Source organism: Bidens hawaiensis, unplaced genomic scaffold, assembly GCF_021521415.1.
Source record: "Bidens hawaiensis isolate Kalapana, Puna unplaced genomic scaffold, B.hawaiensis_p1.1 tig00063996_1, whole genome shotgun sequence".
NCBI lineage: Eukaryota > Viridiplantae > Streptophyta > Magnoliopsida > Asterales > Asteraceae > Bidens > Bidens hawaiensis.
Window position 1 is genome coordinate 18,978 of NW_027501455.1, and position 24,134 is coordinate 43,111.

At 41.8% G+C, this 24,134-nt stretch overlaps 1 protein-coding gene and 1 non-coding gene across 2 annotated transcripts; both read right to left on the minus strand.

The window, feature by feature from the left end:
- Positions 1-19,344: 19,344 nt before the first annotated feature.
- LOC143604122 (protein ENHANCED DISEASE RESISTANCE 2-like) lies at positions 19,345-23,760 on the minus strand. The gene is made up of 18 exons (XM_077080700.1): positions 23,608-23,760; positions 22,469-22,543; positions 22,340-22,393; positions 22,165-22,268; positions 21,958-22,088; positions 21,753-21,894; positions 21,580-21,675; positions 21,451-21,515; positions 21,293-21,364; positions 21,065-21,211; positions 20,708-20,988; positions 20,412-20,618; positions 20,229-20,330; positions 20,112-20,162; positions 19,898-20,041; positions 19,731-19,826; positions 19,446-19,547; positions 19,345-19,377 (listed from the first exon to the last, which is right to left on the minus strand). Exons 1-18 carry the CDS (start codon positions 23,758-23,760, stop codon positions 19,345-19,347), a joined length of 2,055 nt encoding a protein of 684 aa, XP_076936815.1.
- A 301-nt stretch (positions 23,761-24,061) lies between these two features.
- On the minus strand, positions 24,062-24,134 carry TRNAK-UUU (transfer RNA lysine (anticodon UUU)). Its single transcript has one exon. It is a non-coding gene; the product is annotated as a tRNA-Lys (tRNA).

Here is a 24,134-nt window from a genome sequence, read left to right on the forward strand (position 1 = left end):
CTAAGTGCCTTGTGCGTGTAGCCTTGCTGCGCGGGTGGCCTTCCCTGATGGCTTGTATCCGCAGCTGCGGGAACAGGCGGAGTACTTCACCATTGGGAGGCATTTCCTGCGGGAACAGCTTGCGTACTGCGCGTAAGGACGTCACGTCTCTGAGCATGGTGGGTCCTGCGGATCCAGTTGGTTTCTGCGCAGACGTCTCTCTTCAAGGTGAGTCATGCGGGTCCAACTGGGCTCTGCTGGGACCTACCTCTTCAGGGGTCTACCCACTTTGTTGCATGACACTGTTCAGCGACGCTAACATGGACGACGCTCCTTTTTTTCTCTTGGCATAGCGATAGACAGGCGTTAGCGGGGGTGCCATGTAGGTGTGAAACACCTCACTACACATACATTTTGTGGAAAACACAAACCCATTTAAAATGGATTAAATCAAAGATTAAAATGTAAAGCATCGTTCTCACTTTACAAAATATAAAAGTTAAATTTAATCAATTGGAGATAAAATATTACATTTTAAGGATAGTCTAAGACATCTTTTGGGAATTGGGAAAGCTATAGTATCTCATGTGGTAGATTTAAACCAAAATGATTATTTCAATATAGTCGTCTAACTCATGGAACCTTATATCGTTTTAACTTATGAAACTCTTATACGGCCATTTAAGTCATGAAGCCCGTTTATAAGGCCATTTAAGTCATGACACCCCTTTATATGATCGTTTATCTTTGAGTGTTTCATTGTATACAAGCTTAAGCTTTATAACTCGGTCAAATTAATGGAGTAGTTGTGAACTATTGATTTGTCTGTGCATATATGTGCCTTTTTTTCTATTTATCTTTTTTTTTATTTATCTGTCGCGTTTGAATTCACAACCAAATGTGTCTTTGTTACAACGATCTCGGGCCCGTACGAAAATCAAGAATTAGGATGGTTATCTCATGTCTGCTTTTCGTTAAAAAAATACCAATTGAAGTGGAAAGTTTTTTTCTAACAACAAGAGGATGGATCATCATATATATTTAGAACATTAACTTTTGAGTTTTGATAAGGTAGAATTTTATGATTTAATTAGTCATACTTTGTCGTTAGATATTTTGGTGATCGTTGACTGATAAATCCTGGACAATTTGTATACTAACCTTTTTCTTTCGTATATACAAAATATTTTTGGGAAATTTTCTAACATGGACCATTAAAGACCGAGAAATGGAATTTTTGATCAATAAATCTTCAAGATTTTCAAAATGGACCAAAAATATGGACCGGGTGATACTTTGGGATGAGTTCTGACGAGATTTCTACTCCAATTATATATTGACACGTGTAAAAAAAATTTGACAAGCCGGCCAAATATTTGAAAATATCAAGGAGTCGTCCATATATTCTCACTAAATCTTCTTCTCAAAAGCTTTTTTCCCAGACGGTTTTTTTATGTTTCCTACTTGATTCATACAAATTATCAAAATCTTGAAAATTGTTCCTTTTGAATTCCGTCTTGACATACGCATTTGAGAGAAATTTGTTCAAAGGAGACGAGATTAATATTTTTCCTTCTGGGTCCGTCCAAATCCTATATTCTTATATGATGTTGAATCTTCATCTCCCTAACACTTTGATCTTCATCTCTACATAACCTTTTGTTCTTCATCCAAAATCATGAAGTTTAATAGGGAATATTGTATGAAGGTTATTGATATGGGTCCCAAATATATTGGTTCATATTACCAACATAAACTCTGTATAAATACATTAACTAGTCAGCAAATATAACAATTCAAATTTCAAACATCTATTATTATTATTGTCATTATTTTTTCTTATTATATTATGAAGATATTAAGCTTCAAGTGTCAACACATGATATAACTTTTATTGCCGTGATTGTTGTAGCGTGCATACGTATTTATTAATTCAAGTATTTCACTATCAAAACCGGAATACGTGTATGCAACAATCTTAGACTTTACCCAAAAAACACAATCCAACAAATTATTTATATAAACTATCATTTTTCCTAAATCTCACCACACCGTGTCTTACTGTCTTGGACCTAAAATTGTTTATTACTAATACATAATGCATATAACCAGAAAACATAAGTTTCAAAATCACTAAAACCTTTTCATTTAATCCATGTAAATATAGAGCATCTTTGGGATTGAGTTTGAAAAATGCTTATTGATTTATTGGCTTTTTCATAAAACCATTTTAAAAAGCCAGGATTTGAGGCTTTTGAAAAACTGTTTTTCTAACCCTTTCAAAAAACTAAAATAGGAAATATTTTTGTGATTGTCAAACACATTTTAATTTATTGCCCTTTTGAACACCAATAAGCCAATAAACATTTTTCAAAATCAATTTCAAACATGCTCATAATCACTTAATTGTATTCTCTTTCAAACTGTCAGTATAAAAGTACATAGGACGATTCAAATAAAGCCACTAAGATACTTGAAAATACGTGAAAAACATTATTAAACACTAATTACTTTTAATTTTCATAATTTCATTATTTTACATGTTATTAATCTTTATTCAAACCAAAAAGAAACAAAACTAATATATGTAGTTTGTGAAGGTACACATATGTAACTCTTAATCTACGTATATTCATCTCGTATAAGATACATAAATGTAATTCCGCAATACACATATACGTACTTCTATGATATAGATTTTTTTTTCTTTTATACAGATTAATAACATATAAAAAGAATGAAAAAGTACGAATTTCTAATTTTTAAATCAAACATGGTTTGAAACCCACCCCTAAAACTAAAAGTGCAAAGTTCTATCTATCTAAAATTGCATGGTGTTGAATTAGAATACATCTCATAACTTTAATAAACTTTAATATCTACGTGCCAAATTTTCAAACGTAAAGTTTGAAACTCTAGGGGCTTTTTGGACATTTATTCCGCAATCACAACCACTGCATATATGATTCGATCTTTGACTCTGAAATTGAACTTGTTGACTTGATGTTTTATTCCCTTATCTTTCATGAAATATTGAAATGATTAATGACATTTTCAAACATGGGCTTTGATACATGCGTAATGGGCCAAACGTGGTCCACCAGTCCGGTTCAGGTTCTGGTAGAGCCGTGCCTTAAACCAATGTAGGTCTCCTGAATGGTTGGATGACACCTAATCTCATTTTGCCAAATGGTATATCTATAATTTGGGGTAATCCTAGAAACCTACTCCAACAATTTTGGTGAACGTGTTTGGTTGGTGTAAACTAGGGGTGAGTAGGAAACCGAATTAACCGAACCGAAACCGAATTAACCGAAAAAACCGAACCGAGAAAACCGAACCGAAGCATTAACCAATGGTTGATTTTTTGTTTTTTTGAAAAACCGAAATTTCGGTTTCGGTTCGGTTTTCCATTTTTAAAAAACCAAACCAAACCGATATGCGTTTTTAGTTAAATATTAATACAATCATATGTGTTTTTTAGATGTTATGACCGGAAACAAAACACTAAAAAGATCTAATCTACCGTTGATGGTGATGAAGATTATGAAGATTGAGAGTAAACTTTGAAGATGAATAAGATAAAGAATGAAGATTTTGGAACTAAACTTTTAGTGTTTTTTGATTAAGAACTTTGTTGAGTTTTAAACTCTAGTACTCTTGTAAGTTTGTATTCGTTTGGTTCCATGTAACAAATGCCTATTTTTGTGTTTTGAATCTAATATGCATTTTCATTATTTTGGAATTTTTTTGCAATGTCTACACACATAAAAAAACCGATTGTAACCGAACCGAAACCGAAAAAACCGAAAACCGAAAAACCAAAAACCTAACGGTTTGTATATTCAAAAAACCGACTTTTCAGTTTCGGTTTCGGTTTTACCTAAAAACCGAACCGAACCGAACCGTGCTCACCCCTAGTGTAAACTGCTTGCAAAATATTTTTTATTAATATAAACTTGACTGCCATCTAATCGTACAAAGTAGAAACATAAACACCGTCACATATTAAAAGACAAAAAGTACAATTAAAACAAAATAGATAAAAAAGAAAATGACTGTTTTAGTCCATGTGGTTTTTAGACGGAGTCACTTTGCGTCTCTGATAAAAAATTTGAATAGTTTACATCCTCGTGGTTTAAAAGTTGAACCATATGCATCCCTTAATCTAACATCCGTTAAGTTTAAGGTTAAAATCAGGGACATATATGCAATTTTGCACCACACTTATATTTACCCTAATAAACTTCAATATTACAGACCAAGCAGCCGGCTGTTCTTTTCGCCGTTCACCAATCAGGGACATATATGTTACACCACCGGCAAAGAATTCGCCGGTCACAATCGAATCGAAGAGGAAGAAGAAGAAGAATCAATCAATTAGGGCTCCATATTACAAAGAGAGGAAGAAGATGAAATCTGTCAAGGGATTGTATACCTGTTGTTCTGTTCGATGTGTTTGTGTGAATTAGGGTTCACCAGTTTAACATATGTTATAATATATGAGGGTAAAAGAGTAAATGCAAACACTTTTGGATGGAAAAGATAACGTTAAACTAACAGAGGGACGCATATGGTTAAATTTTTAAACCACGGGGATGTAAACGATTCAAATTTTTTATCAGGGACGCAAAATGACTCTGTCTAAAAACCACAGGGACTAAAACAGCCATTTTCTCTAGATAAAAATAAAGATAAAATGTGGGCCTCACTTGTTATTTATTGGTTATGTAATCCAAAGTCTAAAATCATTTTTTACAATCATCAATCATTGAAGTTACTCGTTTTTGCCCTAAATTGGCGAATCACTTAATTTGTGTAATATATACATGGCGAAATGCTATTGCTAATGTGTTACTTTTGTTACACTTGCTACTTGCTAATATGTTTTATCTTTAATCATATTTGTCTTAATTTATTGATCACTAATTGTTTTTCTCTTAATCTGGTTTTTTTATTTTTATTTTATTTTTTTTAACTTATTGTTGTTAAAGCAAAATATCCCCGGCTACTAGTAAACTAAGGATATATATTTTAAAAAAATGATGGTGATAATGGTTGTGAGAGCGAATGATTGAGATAGAATAAAACACACAATTAAGATATTTCCTTTTAAAATGTGAATGAATAATCTATTGCAGATATACAATATATATATATATATATATATATATATATATATATATATATATATTATACGAATGCATTGCTTTGTTAATCGCACAAACGTAGGGCTGTAAACGAACCGAACGAACACGAACAAGGCCTTGTTCATGTTCGTTCGCTAAGAAAATAATGTGTTCACGAACGGTTCACGAACACTTACCGAACGAGATTTTATGTTCGTGTTCGTTCATTAAGGAAATCAATGTGTTCACGAACGGTTCATGAACACAAACGAACACAAATAAAATCGGAAAAGTCTAGAGATTGAGACTGATGTATTAATCAATGTGAATAATGAAAGCCTGTAAACGAATCGAATGAACACGAAAAATGGCATGTTCGTGTTCTTTCATTTAACTTTAAAAGAACAGAGACACTTAATTGAACAAATATTTATGTTCATGTTCGTTTATTTAAAAAAGGGACATTTGTGTTCGTATGTTTAAAATCTAAACGAACATAACTGAATAAAGATAAACGAACGTACATGAACAAATGTAAATGAACAAAAACAAAAACGAATTTAAATGAAAACACCTAAATGAACACAAATTAACAAATATAAAACCTTTAAGCAGATGACCTATCTAGATAATATTTAATTATTTTCTATTAATACATAAAGGAACATAAATGAACATAAATAAACGAACATAAACGAACGTTCATGAACATAAATGAACGAACGGAACATGTGTTCATGTTCGTTCGTTTAATTAAACGAACACAAGTTTTTTGTTCAAGTTCGTTCGTTTATTAAATAAATGAACATAAACAAACTTCCCGTCGAACGGTTCACGAATGTTCACCGAACGTTCGGTTCGTTTACAGGCCTACACAAACGTTTGCATCTACCGTGACGTCCTATAATGGGGACTACAACATGTTGCTATCTAGGAGATTTCTCTGAGTTCTTCTAGAATCTATTGATGATAGCAACATATAACCTCTTCTTGGGACCACAAGCTGTTGCTGTCTTTGTCGACTTTATTTGTCTTTTTAATAGTTTTGTTGCTTTAGGGATACTATCCCAACATATGTGTTAAATCAAAATAATTTTGTTAATTGCAAATCATGTTAAAGCGAAATTGCTGAATGAACACATACAAACAAGCATAAGTTAGCTATAGACACCAAATGGTTTACAACAATAAAACTGATAATAGTTTCCTAAAATTCCCAAATGCACCCATACATATAATATATATAGTTCGTAGATTTAAACCGATACAATATTATAAAAAGATTTTATGGAAAGTACATAAATTTTATAAGTATGAAGATATTTAATATAGCTACCTAAAAGTACATCCTTCTAGATTAGTTTGCTAACAATTTCATATATGCATAAAAAAACATAATTTCAAATCATATAATCTAGAAATTGAATAAAAAATTTACTCAAACATGAATATACCATTAGATGCCATTGAGATTAGCATATCATCAAAAAACCTAAAAGATATGTGTTTTTGTATATTATTTACCTCCACAAGCCACAACAAAAACAACTTTACATGATATATCATATGCATCCTTCATGCTTTCATTTGGCTCAAGATACATATACACTACACATAAGTCAACCAAAAAGTCAACTTGATCTTGTGTTTGACCTCAAGTGTTATTAATAGACTCAACGGAGACAGCCTTGGCAGTATCCATGTGATTCAACCGGCATGTACCAAGAAGGGATTCGGGTAGCTCGTGAAGAGGTAGGTCCCAGCAGAGACCAGTTGGTCCCGCAAGACTCACCTTGAACAGGGACGTCTGCGCAAAGGCCATCTGCTCCCGCAGGACCCACCATGCTCATAGAATCTTACGCGCAGTACGCAAGCTGTACACGCAGGGAAAGCCTCCCAATGGTGAAGTACCCCGCCTGTTCCCGCAGTTGCGGATACAAGCCATCAGGGAAGGCTACCCGCAGACAGCAGGGCTACACGCACAAGGCAATAGCTACTTCAGTAGTCACATGAAGGAATGAGCAAGGCGGGAACAATCCCGCCAAAATGAGCCAGTCCGTATGATTCTGAAAGATCTTTTGTACTATACCTACCAAGGTATGGGTAGGACAGACGATCTGACCAGAACAACCCATGAGCCAATCACAGGGTGACAGCTCACCGACAACAGTACGAGGAGGAGCACCCTCTAGTACTGTTTGTCACTATTAGCCGCTGCCTATTCACCAACTCTTACTGAGGGGCGTGCGTAGCCTACAGTTGGTAGAATAGTGTTACTGTTGGCCGTAACCTACTCACCAACCAGCATGGCCTGCGTATAATCCACAGTAGGTGGGACGTGCATAATCTACAGTTGGTGGAATAGTGCAGCCGACTTTGTTACTGTTGGCCGTAACCTATCCACCAACTAGTATGGCTTGTGCATAATCCATTGTTGGTAGAACAGGAATACTATTCAGCTGGCTGTACCTTCTAGGAAACCTACCTTCGGCTATAAATACTCCAACATCTTGGAATGGTAAGATCATCTGCTATCCTGTTATCTAGCAATCTCTTAATATACACTTATATTCAGAGCAATCTAGTCTGATTCTCACGCCGGAGGGTGGTCATAAGGAGGAACCCCCCCCTTCTCAGTGACGAGCTTACGGTGTTTGTTTTGCAGGTCCCCTGAAGAACAACTGTCTCTGTTGGACCTCATTCTCGTGGGAAACATTATCTAACCCCCAGATTATCTATAATCTGTTCCGGGTCACTTAGTGTTTCTTCATTGGCGCCATCCGTGCATAAAAGCTAGAACTATTTTAGTTTTTTCACAATTTCTGAAGAAATGGTTAACGTTACTCCGGTCCAAAGGCCAGTAACCGACCAGGAAACCCCGGTAACAACCCCAGCAACTGGGGGGAACACCGGCGGTTATACAATCCTTACGAACACTACCCCGACTACCCAAGCCGGGGCAAGTGCAGTAAATATTCCACTGGGGTTCACCGATACCCAGCTGGAAAAACGAACGAGGGTCCCTCGCCAAACACTAGATCAGGTGAAGGCGTGGGCCGAAGCACGGCAAAGAGAATTCCAAGCCGAATTGGATGAACGCTTGCGTTCAGCTCAACAGGTTGACGAATTCGCCAGTACTCGCCAACACCTCAATATGAGCAGTGACTGCGAGTACTCAGACGACGAGTTGGAGTCCGATACCGACGCAAACCCTCGCCATAAGGCGAAAGGGAAGCGTAAGGAAACGGACATCCAACCAAAAAGGAATTTTGGGGAAGCTTTTAAACCAATCGCGGAGAGAAACCCGCGTGACTTCTCCAAAACCTTTAGACCAACTGCTACAAATGCAGGAAAGTCAAAATTCGCAAGGGACATTGCGGAAGCAATCGCCCCGAGAAGTACCAAACAAATGTCCAACATTGGCACTTATGATAGTCTATCCGACCCAGACGACCATTTGAACAGGTTCATTGCGGGGGCTACCGTCAGCAACTGGACGGAACCCACGTGGTGCTACATGTTCCAGATGACTCTGGTCGGAGCGGCCAGGGCATGGTTCGATCGTTTACCGATCCACCACATATATGACTGGGCAGACTTTCAGAACAAGTTCAGCCAGCACTTCAGCCAACAGAGGAAGTACACTGAAGAGCAGTGGACGATCCTCAACTGCGTGAGAGAGGAGGATGAATCTTTACTAGACTTCATCACTCGCTTCAACTCCAAAAAGCTAAGTCTCGGCAACATAAGTGAGGATCTGGTTCACGCCGCCTTCATCCAAGGCGCCGAATACCCAGAACTTATCCGCACATTGACGGGTAAGGATGGCATGCCATCAACTTGGGATGCCATCATGACGGCGGCAAAGCGCTTTGCCGAGACGGAAAAGCAACTGGGAAGGGATCTTCCCCAGAGTACACACCTCTATACGCAGAGGACAAGAGAGAACAATGTCCGGATCGCCCGGCAGAACAAAAAGAGGAGGCTAGGTATTTGGCAGTCAAGGGTAAACTTTGACACCTCATCCAGCTCTCGCCCTCTTGTTGGCGGAAGGGACAACACACACCCTTCAAGCCGAAAACACCGGTGGACGCCACTCACGAAGAGCGTCACGGAGATATTTGCCACGGAAAAATTGCCATGGCCTAAAGCCCCATTGATCCGGCAGAAACCTAATGCGGATCAAAGCAAATCCTGTGATTTCCACGGGACAAAGGGTCATGGTACTGAAGAGTGCACATCCTTGAAGGATATTATTGAGACATTTGTCAAGGATGGAAGACTTGCACATCTCGTGGCATCGATCAGGAAGGGAGGAAGGAATGACAACCGGTACAGAGGTAACGGACGAAAGCCCGTCGACATCAGCATCAACATGGTTCATGGCAAGGTCAGAGGAAGAAAAAGACGGGTGACAGAACCATGCGCGTGGAAGGAAGCTGAGGTGCGCTTCCCGCGAGTGCCAGGAGGCCCCAGCAAAGAAGGCCCCATCGTCATCAGAAGCCAGCTGGGGCATTACATCACTTCCCGCACTCTTGCTGACAACGGCGCTTCGTCGACAGTGATGTACAGGCAGTTCTTTGATAAGCAGGATGATGAAGACAAAGAACGCTTGGAAACGGTCTACGCTTCAATGGAAGGGTTTGACGGCAGTACAGAAACCCCCATGGGTATCCTATCTTTCCCCGTTACTCTTACTGATGGGAATCATTCACGCACAGAAGACGTGGATTTTGTCGTGATGAAAAAGCCACACCACACGTACGACATCCTATTCGGAAGAGACGGGATGGCAAGATTCAACGCCGTGGTATCTTCAGTCCACGGCATGATGGGATGGCCAACAGCTGAGGGTGTAGCGATGATCTCTGGCATTCCCCAGGTATGCATCGCATCTGTCTCATCTAAACCCAAACCGAAAAAGGCTAAACCAACCATCACTGAACCAGAAAAATGGGCCTTCAATGGCAAATACCCCGACCAGGCCGTTACCATTGGACCAACAATCGTTGATCCCACCCGCACCCTACTCAAACGCTTACTGCAGAAAAACGCTGACATCTTTGCGTGGGCACCAGCTGACATGACTGGTGTACCCCGAAGTAAGGCGGAGCATAAGCTCAAGTGCGATCCGGCTGTTACGCCAGTCGTACAAAAGCGCAGAGTAATGGGGCCTGAACAAACTAACGCGTGTAGAACCCAAGTCAAGGAACTCCTTGACGCAGGCATCGTACGCGTTAGCAGATATCAAACATGGGTTGCAAATCCCGTAATGGTACCGAAGAATGACAAACAATGGCGCATGTGCATAGATTTCAAAGATTTGAACAAAGCATGCCCCAAAGATTGTTATCCGTTACCAGAAATTGATCTTAAGGTGGATTCGTTGGTACCATTTCGCCTTAAATGCTTCTTGGATGCGTATAAGGGGTACCATCAAATCCACATGGCCGTAGATGATCAGGACAAAACCGCATTTCGGACGCCCGATGGTACATTTTGTTATAAAATGATGCCATTCGGACTTAAGAATGCAGGGTCCACGTACCAACGACTGATGGACAAAGAGTTTCATGCCCAAATCGGGAGAAACTTGGAAGTCTATATGGATGATCTGGTCATTAAAAGCCCTGAGCCAGAAGCGATGTTGAAAGACATTGAAGAAACTTTCAACACGCTCAGAAAGATAAACATGAAGCTCAACCCGAGCAAGTGTTCATTTGGGATGGAAGAAGGGAAGTTCTTGGGAGTCATTGTTACTAAAGATGGCTTCAGAGCGAACCCTGAAAAGGTCGAAGCCATTGTTAAAATGGAATCACCTACCACCATCAAACAGGCTCAGACACTGAATGGACGACTAGTCGCACTTAATCGCTTTCTGGCAAACCATGCGGATAAGTCGTTTCCTTTCGTGTCAACATTGAGAAACTGCTTAAAGAAAACGCACTTCCGCTGGACACCAGAAGCGGAAGCAGCTTTTCAGGAGATTCGGTCACGCCTGATCGAACTCCCAACACTTACAGCACCACAAGCGGGAGAGGAGTTAATCCTATACCTTTCCGCAACAGATAGAGCAACCGGGGTAGTCCTGCTAATAGAACGAAAAGGCATCCAGATGCCAATCTATTATGTTAGCCGTGTACTAACAGACGTAGAAACCCGATACTCTACCCTCGAAAAATTAGTCTTAGCACTTATACACGCTTCACGCAGGTTAAGACGATATTTCCAGGGCCACCCAATCACCATTCTCACCAACTTCAAACTCTCAAACGTTCTAGGCAAACCCGAATTATCGGGACGTCTAGCCAAATGGGCAATTGAATTGGGAGAATATGCAATTAAGTACAAGCCAAGACCAGCCATAAAAGGCCAGGTCCTGGCCGATTTTATTGCAGAAGTCCCCGCTTCGCGGGAGAAAGAGTGCCAGGAGGAGGCTCAACCCTCCCCAGCACAGGACATCAATGATGTCTGGCGACTCTACACTGATGGAGCCGCCAGTAACGAGGGTTCAGGCGCAGGGTTAAAATTAACCAACCCAGCAGGCCAAGAATATACTTACGCTATTCGGTTGGATTTTCCAAGTACGAATAACGAAGCCGAATATGAAGCATTCTTGGCCGGTTTGAGAATTGCGTGTAAGATGGGAGTGAAAAACTTGGAAGCCCACGTGGATTCCATGCTGGTGGCCAACCAAATAAATGGGACGTACACGGCTGTGAACGACACAATGGCCCTGTACCTCGCCCAGGCAAAAACCCTTATGCGTGATTTTAGTGATTGTAAAGTCATACACGTCAAGCGCAGCGAAAACAAATCTGCGGATGCGTTAAGCAAGCTTGCATCACTAGCCTTCACCCACTTGGGAAAGGACATCCGCATTGAACTCCTCGAAGCACCATCAGTCCCGCACAAGGAAATTTGTGTCATCCAAACCGGTACAGAAACGTGGATGACACCAATAATAAATTACCTTGCAGCAGGAACACTACCAGAGTCAAAAACACAGGCAAGAAAACTACGCTGTAAAGCACTGAATTATCAACTCGTCAATGACATCCTTTACAGACGTAACTTTCTTGGCCCACTCTTAAGATGCGTGGACAACCAAGATGCTGACTACCTCCTAAGAGAAGTACACGAAGGCATCTGTGGGGTACACGCAGGTCCCCGCGCTGTTGTAGCCAAGCTAAACAACGCGGGATACTTTTGGCCGGGGATGCATACGGATGCACTGGCATACATCAGAAAATGCAGGTCTTGCCAGCTTTACGCACCCAACACGCACCGCCCGAAGAATGAACTTGTTCCAGTCACTTCTTCATGGCCATTTCAGAAATGGGCCATCGATGTGACAGGCCCATTTCCTACAGCAGCAGGAAATGTTCAGTTCCTAGTGGTAGCCATCGACTACTTCACCAAGTGGATAGAAGCAAAACCTTTAGCCCAAACAACCGCGAAGCATATCAAAAAATTTATTTGGGAATTTATTATTTGTCGTTTTGGACTTCCACAGAATTTGGTGAGCGATAACGGCACCAACTTTGCTGACAAGAAGCTACAACAGTGGCTAAAAGAACTTCAAATCACCCACACCTTTACCTCAGTGGCACACCCGCAAGGTAATGGTGAGGTGGAAAGAGCAAACAAGAGCATCGTCGATGGCATAAAGAAAAGACTCTTGGAACACAGATCCGGCTGGGTGGACGAGCTTCCGCACGTCCTTTGGGCAAACAGAACGCTGAAGAAGGCCAGTACGGGAGAAACCCCATTCAGCCTCACTTATGGCACTGAAGCCATGGTCCCGGTCGAAATTGGTCTACCTTCGCCAAGGGTCTTAATTCAGCCAGAAGACAATGATGCGGAAAGACGGTTGGATCTTATGCTAACCGAGGAACGCAGAGACTTAGCCGCAGTGCGTGAAGAGAACTACAAACGACAAATGCAAAAGTACTACAACACGCGGGTAAAACTCTGCAACTTCAAGATAGGAGACTACATACTGCGTAACAACGAGGCTTCAAACCAAGAGCGCCCGGGAAAGCTGGCCCCGGTTTGGGAAGGGCCATACATTATCAAAGAAGTCCTGGGAAAGGGCGCATACCGGCTCGAAAGGCTCGATGGCACTCCCATCCCAAGAACATGGAATGGAGCTCAATTACGCAAATGTTATATGTAGATCAATTCCAAAACTTGTAAAGAAAAGGCCTAGAGCCACTTCTAATGGAAATGATTCTCCTTTCATAATGTGTTTACCTTTATCCTTATGAACTTCCCACTGGTGCCGGTATTTACCGCATAAACGGGGAGAAGTAAGTCGTTACGTGTGTAAGGCGGCAAAACCCGCATAAACACAACGTTAAAAATAAGGGAAACCTACACGCAGGTATGATGTAAGTAAAGTTTAGCCATCCTTGTAAGTGCAAGTGACGGTCTTACCCGCACAATCACAAACAAGGAAGCAAAACTTCAACCTATCATCTACCACGTTCAAAGGTTATCCTAAAAAAAAAAAAAAAAAAAAAAAAAAAAAAAAAAAAGATAAGGAAAACCTACACGCAGGTCAGATATGGGTAAAGTTTAGCCATCCTACTAAGTGCAAGTGACGGTCATACCCGCACAATCACGAAGGAGGAAGCAAAACTTCACACCGATTACCTACCACGTTCAAAGGTTAACTTATCCTCAAAGATGAGGAAAACCTACACGCAGGTCAGATATGGGTAAAGTTTAGCCATCCTACCAAGTGCAAGTGACGGTCATACCCGCACAATCACGAAGGAGGAAGCAAAACTTCACACCTATCTACCACGTTCAAAGGTTAACTTATCCTAAACACTTGGAAAATTGCTAATTTAAACTAAAGAATGCAAGTCATATAAAGTTTATAAAGCAAGGAATCCAATGAATCAAGCGGTCTTAGCCGCACAAAGATTTACATTTCATAAATATTCGTTACAATGGCTGGGTGACTACCCGCCTACAAGAAAGTAAATCTATACAAACTAAATCTATCCTAGCAGCGGGAAGGGATCTTCAGGATCAGGCTTCAGGGCCACTTCCACTTGGACCAGCGCCGTCAGTAGAGCGTGGCTGTTCAAGGTAAGCCTTAAGGATAGGTAGCCCGTCATCAGCAGCAGCAATTTCATTCACCTTCTCCACCACCGGATGCGGGAAGGCGGCGTATTGATTTACTGCTTGGTCATATATGGCTTCGGTATCTACATTGTACAAAGGGAAGTTGGATGGCGGGACGCCTTTCTCAACAAACCCTAGACCAAGCAGGAAGCCGACCCGTTCCCCATCCTCGTGAGAAGCGTTGAGGGCTGCGCTCATTGCATCGTCGTAGGATGTCTCTGAAAAGACCCGATGCACAACCTACATAAGAAAATATACAAGTGTCAGCACCCTATCTACAAAGAAAAGCGTGAAGACATGAAGATAGACTTACCTGAGACAACGCTTCTCGAAGAAGCCATTCCTTGGCAACCAGAGCTTCTTTAAGGGCGGCTTGAGCTTGGGTGCAGGCGCGTTCGGCTTCGCTTTTGTTAAGGTTGGCAAGTAGCACTTCCTTTGCGGCAGCCTCTTCGACGCCCTTAAGCTTCCGCTCGGTATGGTCAAGCACGCCCCTCTGGTCCAAGATCTCCTGGAGCTTCTTGGCATCTTCCATCGCCAAGGCATCATGAGCGCGTTGGAGAGCCTCTAATTTGGCCTTGAGCTCCTCGTTCTCCACGCGTAAAGGCTCAGCAACGGCTTCAGCCTTGGTGGCCCTCTCGGTCGCGTTCCTCGCAGTCTCCTTAGCTAGCCGAAGCTGTTCGTTAACAGCTTGGGCAGCCTTGGAGCGGGCCTCGAGTCGCGCTTGAACCTCAACCTCGAGGGCCTTGAAGGCCTTCTCCTTCTCCGCAGCAGCTGCGGACAGCTTTTGGTTCTCCTCCCGAAGAGCCCGCGCTTGAGATACTTCCTTGGCGCGAGCTGCTTTCAACTTGTCATTTTCACGACAAAGCAGCTCGACGCGCGGCTGCATCCGGGCTTGGAGAACTCGAAGCTCGTTGGTTAGCCTACCCTCCTGGTAGCTAGCCATGGCTTCCCCCAACGCACCATGGGGAGCAGCGTGGCGAGCCCATTCCACGCACTCCACAGGGGTACGAAGGGTTGTTCCTCGGCGTATGTTCCATCGCGGAACATACACTTCATTGGAATCCGAAACTGCAGAAAACAAAAAGCAGTTAGGAAAAGATGATAAAATATATAAGTGAAAAAGGGCCAAAGGAACCCTACGCACCTGTAGGGTCAATTACAGGCCGATAGCCGCCGAACCCATCACCTGAACCCAATGGAAATCCATCCAAGAGGTCAGGCAGATGGGAAGGTGGCGGAAAGATGCGAGAAGCCCCACGCGTACCTGAGGGTCCGGCCGTCGTTGCCGGGGGCATGGTAGCAGCCGCCGTGGTTGCCGCCGCGGTCGCTGCCGCAGAATCCGCGGCAAAAGTAACCGCCGGCTCTGTGAAGGATGCTGTAAAAATTGCACTCACAGCCGGCGGTGACGTCATCTCGGCTGGAACAGTCGGCTCAGAATGAGCAACTGAACCAGCAGAAGCAGGGGCAGGCGCCTGGGTCGACGCCTCAGGTAGGCTGACCAAGCCTACCGTCATTGGCGGAGAGGTAGTACTCGGCCCCTCACCCTGGAATGCGCCAACATCCACACCTGCGTAAAGAAGAAAAGTGTTAAAAAGACTTGAAGATTAAACTACGAAGATAAAAGCTAAGAGTTGTACTTACGGGCTTTCTTGAGCTTGAACGTACGGACGGGCGGGGACGAACCCGATGGAGCCGGTCTCTTGATGCCGGTCACCGTCGTCGTCATTGGTTCTCCGGAGGTAACAGTCGTAGCCTCCGGAACAGTGGTCTTCTCACCACCGGGGTTCCCCGCCACCTCTTCACTATCTGACTCAGTGTCAGATAGAAGCACTGGATCGGCTGTGGAGGCCACCTTCTCCTTCCCCTTTCCACCGGCACCTTTCCTCTTCCGCACCAGCGAAGGACCATCTGCAGATTCCTCAGAAGAAGAGATGTCATGAATTCGGGCAGCGGGTACAGCATTGAGGGATTGAGGGTAGAATATCGCCTTACCTGGCCGATGGTGGCTCAGGATCTCATGGCCCAGCGGATAGACCTCCACAAACCGATCCGCCGTTTGTTCCAGGATGGGCAACTCGCCCTCGTCTAGAGCACGAGTACCCATCCGCGCGGGACCGTCAGCTTCCCGCGGGTACAGGAGCGACTCCAAATTATTCCCCTCTGAAAGAAAAGAAACAGTTAGAAGACAAACTCGTATCAGTAAAAAAGACAAGACATACCATAAGGAATAGAGTTCAAACCGTATTCGAGAATGATGGGAACCTGAGACGCCTCCTTCCACACCCGGCTCATCCCCAACATCACCATCCCGGACTCCGCAAACCGGTAAACCGGAGATTGGACTAGGGATATCTTCGAGAACCATTCCGCCTCCTGGTAGTTGGGGGCGTGAAGGCTCGGAATTGCTTGGCCATTTTTAAACTTCATGGCAAGGGGGACGGCGCGGGCGGATATGTAGAAGAACTCCTGCTTCCACGATCGGAGACTGCGCTCGGTCGCGCAAATCTTTAAACCCTTAATACGGGTTGTCAGGGTGTACCACCCCTGGATGCACCTCCAAGTATAGAAGGTCATCAGGCGGTCCACATGGGGCTCGATGCCCAAAATCCGGCACACCCACTCGAAGTGGCGAATCTTGGCGACCGCCATAGGGTGCAGCTCGGTCAAATGAACACCGTGCCTCTCAAGGACACGGTAAACAAACTTTGTCAATGGGAACCTAAGATTCCCATAGACAAAGAATGCTGCATAAACCCCGATCTTGCCTCTGGGGGCATCGTACACGGTCTGATGGGGTTCAGGAAACTCAGGCTCGAGAGGATCGAGCATGAACTTCCTAACAACATACCGGTACTGATCGCCGGGCAGAGCACACTGGCACTCGCCAGCAGTACTCCTGTCATCGGTGGTAGACTCGAGATCATTTGAAGACATCTTGTAGAAAGAGCGATTTCGGGAAAATGCTTGCCTGAAAAGGGGAGTATTTGCCGGAAATCGCTAAGAAGAAGAAGAGAAGGGTGAAGGTGTGAATTACAAAGGACCCTCTCCCCCTTTATATACTAATCGCAATTAATGCGGTGAATTTAATGCGGAGGAGAGAGAAATCGAGGGTGCAATGAAACTATGACGCGTGGCAAAAAGCAACCTGGCAACAGCTGTCAAAAGGACGCGTGCCAGTAATTTCGCGGCCACGCGCCCGAAAAATCGCGCCCACGCGCCTGAAAAAGCGTCTGGAATGACCATGTACTGTCACGTCACCATAACTTCCTGCACGTCCTGACACAGTCAGAAGAAACCGTCGCACGACGTTTCATATGTGTGGACTGTCCTTATCCTTACCAACCTTTCGAATTTCAAAATTCAAAATTCAAAAAGATTCAAAAGTAAGCGGGAAAATACCCCTTACCTTGGCAACCAAGTAACCATAAGACGGATGCGGGTACAGTGTTAAGGCAAAACCCTTCACATACCTAGCACCCGCAGGGAATTGAAGCCAAGAATACCCCGGCAACAAAGTAACTATAAGACGGGTGCGGGTACAGTGTTAAGGCAAAACCCTTCACATACCTAGCACCCGCAGGGAATTGACGCCAGGGGTACCTTAAAAGTAAAGTAACCGTAAGACGAGCGCGGGTACAGTGTTAAGGCAAAACCCTTCACATACCTAGCGCTCCGCAGGGAATTGAAACCAAGAAGGATCTTCTGGGCAATGCTTGCGGAAACGGAAATAACATCCCCGCATAGCGGGAACGTCGAGAACTACATTGTTTGAGGCTCCAGGATGGAATTGGTGGTTTAAACATAATTGATCACTATGTTCAAAACCACTAAAACCTCAAGGAGAATCCACACAAGTGAGACTCAACGCTCCTGACTTGCGAGAAGGTTACATACCTACCCTCATCATACCCAAAGATCAAGCAAAAAAATCGGGAATTTTTGCAAGTGACATTAGGAAACCCGCGGGAAGAATCCCCACGGAGAACCTTAAAACTAAAAACCCTTTTCAAAACCCCTTGCTTAAAGTCCAAAAGTTCACCTCACTTCATTAAACATTCATGAGAAGAACATTGGACTGGGGGGACTTGAAGAGGTAGGTCCCAGCAGAGACCAGTTGGTCCCGCAAGACTCACCTTGAACAGGGACGTCTGCGCAAAGGCCATCTGCTCCCGCAGGACCCACCATGCTCATAGAATCTTACGCGCAGTACGCAAGCTGTACACGCAGGGATAGCCTCCCAATGGTGAAGTACCCCGCCTGTTCCCGCAGTTGCGGATACAAGCCATCAGGGAAGGCTACCCGCAGACAGCAGGGCTACACGCACAAGGCAATAGCTACTTCAGTAGTCACATGAAGGAATGAGCAAGGCGGGAACAATCCCGCCAAAATGAGCCAGTCCGTATGATTCTGAAAGATCTTTTGTACTATACCTACCAAGGTATGGGTAGGACAGACGATCTGACCAGAACAACCCATGAGCCAATCACAGGGTGACAGCTCACCGACAACAGTACGAGGAGGAGCACCCTCTAGTACTGTTTGTCACTATTAGCCGCTGCCTACTCACCAACTCTTACTGAGGGGCGTGCGTAGCCTACAGTTGGTAGAATAGTGTTACTGTTGGCCGTAACCTACTCACCAACCAGCATGGCCTGCGTATAATCCACAGTAGGTGGGACGTGCATAATCTACAGTTGGTGGAATAGTGCAGCCGACTTTGTTACTGTTGGCCGTAACCTATCCACCAACTAGTATGGCTTGTGCATAATCCACTGTTGGTAGAACAGGAATACTATTCAGCTGGCTGTACCTTCTAGGAAACCTACCTTCGGCTATAAATACTCCAACATCTTGGAATGGTAAGATCATCTGCTATCCTGTTATCTAGCAATCTCTTAATATACACTTATATTCAGAGCAATCTAGTCTGATTCTCACGCCGGAGGGTGGTCACAAGGAGGAACCCCCCCCTTCTCAGTGACGAGCTTACGGTGTTTGTTTTGCAGGTCCCCTGAAGAACAACTGTCTCTGTTGGACCTCATTCTCGTGGGAAACATTATCTAACCCCCCAGATTATCTATAATCTGTTCCGGGTCACTTAGTGTTTCTTCAGCTCGTCTTCTGTGTTAGCCTGAAAATAGTTGTGAGTGTATTAGTGTATGAAGCGTTTGCGGTATAGTGCAAGCACATTAAGCTTACTTGTATTAAGAAGGCCATTTCTAAAATCAAATTGTTCAAGTAACCAAGAACAAGATTGACCACACCTCGTGCCACAGTAGACGAACCCACATCAATGTCAAGCTACAAAAACATATCGAAAAAGTCAAAAGTCAAAGTCAAACTCGGTTCTTTTTATCTCTAGTCGATCTTCTCTTAAAGAAAAATCACCAAAATTAATATATACTTAAGATAACTTTATTTTAAAACTCAATGTCGAGAGTAGTTTGTTTGACCTTAAAAGTCAAAGTCAAGAATTGTGTTTACCTCCAAATAGTTCTCTCCACGACAACAATTCACTTCGAGTGCCTGACCAACCAAACACGCCTTCTTCCCGACACTTTGTTTTACCAACCATGATCCCTAAAGAGTCAAAAGGACTGCTATTATGAATATTTCATCTGGTCAACAAGCCAATGACATTCGAGACTTACCTTGGATATGTACGGTATGAGCTTAAATCTTGAATTTCTAAACGCATCATCACCGTTCACAAACCGTTCTAGGGAAGGAGATTCTTTCAAAGAAGTTTTTGTCATGTAATAAAGAACAAGATTATACGCAGCCGCACCCGGGACCTAATTTACATTTTAATTAAAAAACTCGAATGGTCAACATGTTTGATTTAATAAAAACAGAAAGTCAAACCTGTATGTTGATGACAAAGAAAAACTCAGGTCCACCTTTTGCTGCATATTTCTACAAATACACTTGATTAATATTATTATTATCAAAGACCTAAAATTTGTTTTATCTTTATCATACCTGAACAATGCCACCTGGACGGGCCGCAAGATCATCTTCACGCGTATCAGACTGTAACCAGTCAGCACCAACCATTTCCATCAAGGTTCCTTTAGCCTTATTCTGTAATATTTACAGTTTTTATTCATAACTCATAATGAAACCGCGTATGCATTTTATGTGTTTAAAGGTAAAAAAGATAACCTTTTGATTATCTTTGAGATAATTCGACCCACGAACAAGGAATAAAGACGGGTCAGAAGCAGCCCACGTACAAGGCATGCTACACCTCAAATCTTTGACCAAAGTTGACCCGTAACAAGGCTTATTACCGGAGTCTGAATCGGCACTCTTTTGAGATGCAAGATTATGCAACTTTTTCACAAAGGTGGCAGCTGTTGATAGTGTTGGCTGCTAACATAAAGACCAAATTCAAAAGTGAAAAAAAAAAGATGATAATAATAATAATATAAAGTTTGTTGAATATTATAAGGGAATACCTCAATAGTTTGTTGGTCGTCTTGTAAGTTCATATTCCGTTTATCTTCCAAAGGTTCAGGGAAATCATAGAATTCATCAGAGGTATCATTTAGTCCAGTAAGACTTGATGAGCAAGATTCGGGTGCATCATTCGCGTCTTCCATTTTATCATCTTCTAGTTGCACTAAATCGGTTTCTTGCTTGATCGGTTCTTCACTTTTACGAATCGATTCAACTTCTCCGGTTAAAAACTCAGAAGGAAACTGATCTCCACCTTTTGCTCTAAATAGATCTTTCAATGCTAAAACAAAAGAAACAAAAATAAGTACTTTATTTGCATTTTCAGTTATATTTTGATTGTTTAAAACTTTTAATACCTGAAACTCGACACAGCATGCGAATAGTCATGGACCGAGAAGATGTCTTTGGTAAATAAGATCTCCATATTTTCCAGTCTAGTGAAAGCATGTGTTTCACTACACATTCTTTACCTTCATTTAATGGACTCATCACAAACCCCCCACCTGGAAAATAATAATTGTGAAACATATTATTATGGAAATCACTTGAATAAAACTTATGATATAACTGAAGTCATGTGTTACTTAGAAGACTAGCTCGAATGTATCCTTGTTGCGGTGGACATTTTCTGTGGACCACAGAATGGCATAAAATTACTGAAGAAAATTAAAAATAATGGTAATAAAATTAGATTAAATTAAGAAAAAAAATGAGAAAATGAACATATTTAGATAAAGATTACCATAGGTCCCGTCCTCTTCCCTTCTCCAGTATCGTCTTAAAAGTAAATCTCTTCGACTCATCCCCCTGGTAACAACGAGTCAGATACGCACACACACATATATAGGCGTGCGTTTTATATAATATGTACCATTGCAGCCAGTCCCGGCATAGCTGAATGTGTATGATATCGGTATGACCATCAAGATGCTCAACCACCGTGCCATTATAAAAACAAAAGTCCCATCTGTGTTTCGACTATTTGTCAAATGTCTAAAGCACCCTTCAAAAATAACAACAGGTAAAGATTATTTTGAATCTTACTCGGATCTAGATAGGCCAAGTGACATGAAAGTTCTGAAAACAGCCTCACAAGTCCCCTCAATTACACCAACCGCCATTATAGCCGGATAATCACTCGAAATCTGTGAATTTGAATCTTTTGCTTCTTTAAATAACCTCAACCCTGCAAAATACTTGTCAGTACATCTGCAAAGGGTATTTCAGACATTTGATGAACCGTTTATACCGTTTTTACAACCAAAGATTTTCCATTGTGAAGGTGCAATCACATCAGATGTCATAGCATCAACATGCATGTTTGCAGACGATGTCCAATCCACTGAACGTTTACGGGCCGCAATCATAGAATCATTTAACCTGTCTAGCAAATAATATTATTTCAACCAAGGGTCCAAATTCAAATTATGAAGCTTTTAGATGTATTTTATTATGCCTATATGGTTGCCATCTTCGCTTTGAAGTTGATCCCGGTTCCACTGCAACATCCTGCAAAGCATGTATCCAACTTGCAGCTTCTTCAGGGGTGCTTGCTCCCAACTATGAAATTATGCAAATTGATAATAAAAGTTCACGATGAGATAATTGTTTGCGAGAATATTGGCGTGTACCTTAAGACAATCATTGTGATTTGAAGCATTGTAAAGGGAGAAAATGAAGAACACCTGGTTATTGTAATAATAAGATAAAAATTTAACGCAAATACGACTAATTATAAAGGAAAAAATGTAGGATCATACTTTTCTACTAAAGCTCTCTCTTCCATTGTCTGTAACTCGTATGCAAGAATCTATGACCGCGCTTCTTAGTGGCTCCTGAAAACAGTTCAAAGGTTTGTTAAATTAGTTATCATATCAGCAAACCGAAATAAACTGACCCATAGCTGAAATAACCGACATGACCATATCAAAATTAACTGAACTAAACACAAAACTGACTGTTTGGTTTTATGTTTTTTTTATAAACCTCAATATCTGGTTCGGTTTCAGTTTAGCATGTAACGAAAACTGAAAAGACCGAACTGAGTTTTTAACTGAACCTGTGAAACCGACTTTTGTTATTAAAGGAGTCATAATTTTTATTTTTGATTGTTAACTAATTTATAAAAAGTTAATAAATGGTGCAGACAAAAACATTTAAGCCAACATGTGTAATAATCATTTAATTATTACTTTAAAAGATGTTTCATGCAAGGTGCCTAAACATGAGAAGGCATGTCTTGACAACCAACATGTTATTCCTTTTGCTTTTGACACTTTTGGTTTCATCACGCTTGAAGCTGTGGAGTTAATTAGCCGAGTTCAACAGGTTGTGCATAGTAATGTTATGACTTAAAAATTAGACAATGTGGTTTTTAAAAGATTGGGTTTTGTAATTCAAAAAAGAGGTAGTGGCGCAGTTTGTGGCCCGCTTGCCTTTTGTTTCGATGTAATCACTTGTTATCACATTTATTATTGTTTACAATTCATTTTATTACACACACACACACACACACACACACACACACACACACACACACATATATATATATATATTACTTACCAAAAAGATTTAGACCCAAATTCGTTATTATGGCCTTTTTTGTTCCAAAAGTTTCAAGCCTAGGAGAGAAAACCGAGAAAATATAATCCAATGTGAAAACCAGAAAACCCAAAGCCGGTATTCGGCCTTTTGTGCATTATGAGCTAAAAGCAACCCAAACTGACTCATGCACGCCCCTACAGCAAAACTGTATCATGCATTTCAAGAATTGACAAAAGCATTAAGAATTAGCAACTTTTGTTCCCAAATGAATATTTAAACAAGATCAAAAGCAATAATGTGGTGTAACATTTTCCAAGCAAGATAAAAATATGAATAAATTGAATATTATTATTACCTCTGAATCTGATGCTGGTTTCGATTTAAAGCTTTTGAGGCACCTTTCTTCAAGGATAAAATAGCGTTTGCGAGAGTATTGTAATCCAAAGCGGTTGGAGCGAAAGAGATACAACCATCCCTCCATTCTTCCATCAAATTTCACCAAATCCATTTGTCAAGTTTGTTTGGAAGGAAGAACAAGAGAGATTATTGAATAATAATAATATGTTGATGATTGAATGATCCTCTGATTCCACAAATGGGAATCAGAGAATTAAGAAACTCAAACAATGGATTCAAACCAGGTAGCAAATTGAATTGAATAATATTTTGTGTTTTTGAATAATATGTAGGTTCTTTCTTCTCCTGTTATTATTATTAATAAACATCCCGCCCATTACGAGCTACTTAAATAAATATATATACGTTAGATAATAACCAACCAAAAAATCAATAACAATAATTTAAAACGACGCCATCCGTGGGACTCGAACCCACGACCACGTGGTTAAAAGCCACGCGCTCTACCAACTGAGCTAGAACGGC

Bases quoted from the DNA above. Each gene is read 5' to 3' on its own strand.
- LOC143604122 (XM_077080700.1), bottom strand. From the start codon at position 23,760: ATGGATTTGGTGAAATTTGATGGAAGAATGGAGGGATGGTTGTATCTC. The intron at 21,365-21,450 runs GTAATCTTTATC...AATTTTCTTCAG, and splicing joins GGAAGAGGACGGGACCTATG to TAATTTTATGCCATTCTGTG. The intron at 21,212-21,292 runs GTAACACATGAC...ATTATTTTCCAG, and splicing joins CATTCGAGCTAGTCTTCTAA to GTGGGGGGTTTGTGATGAGT.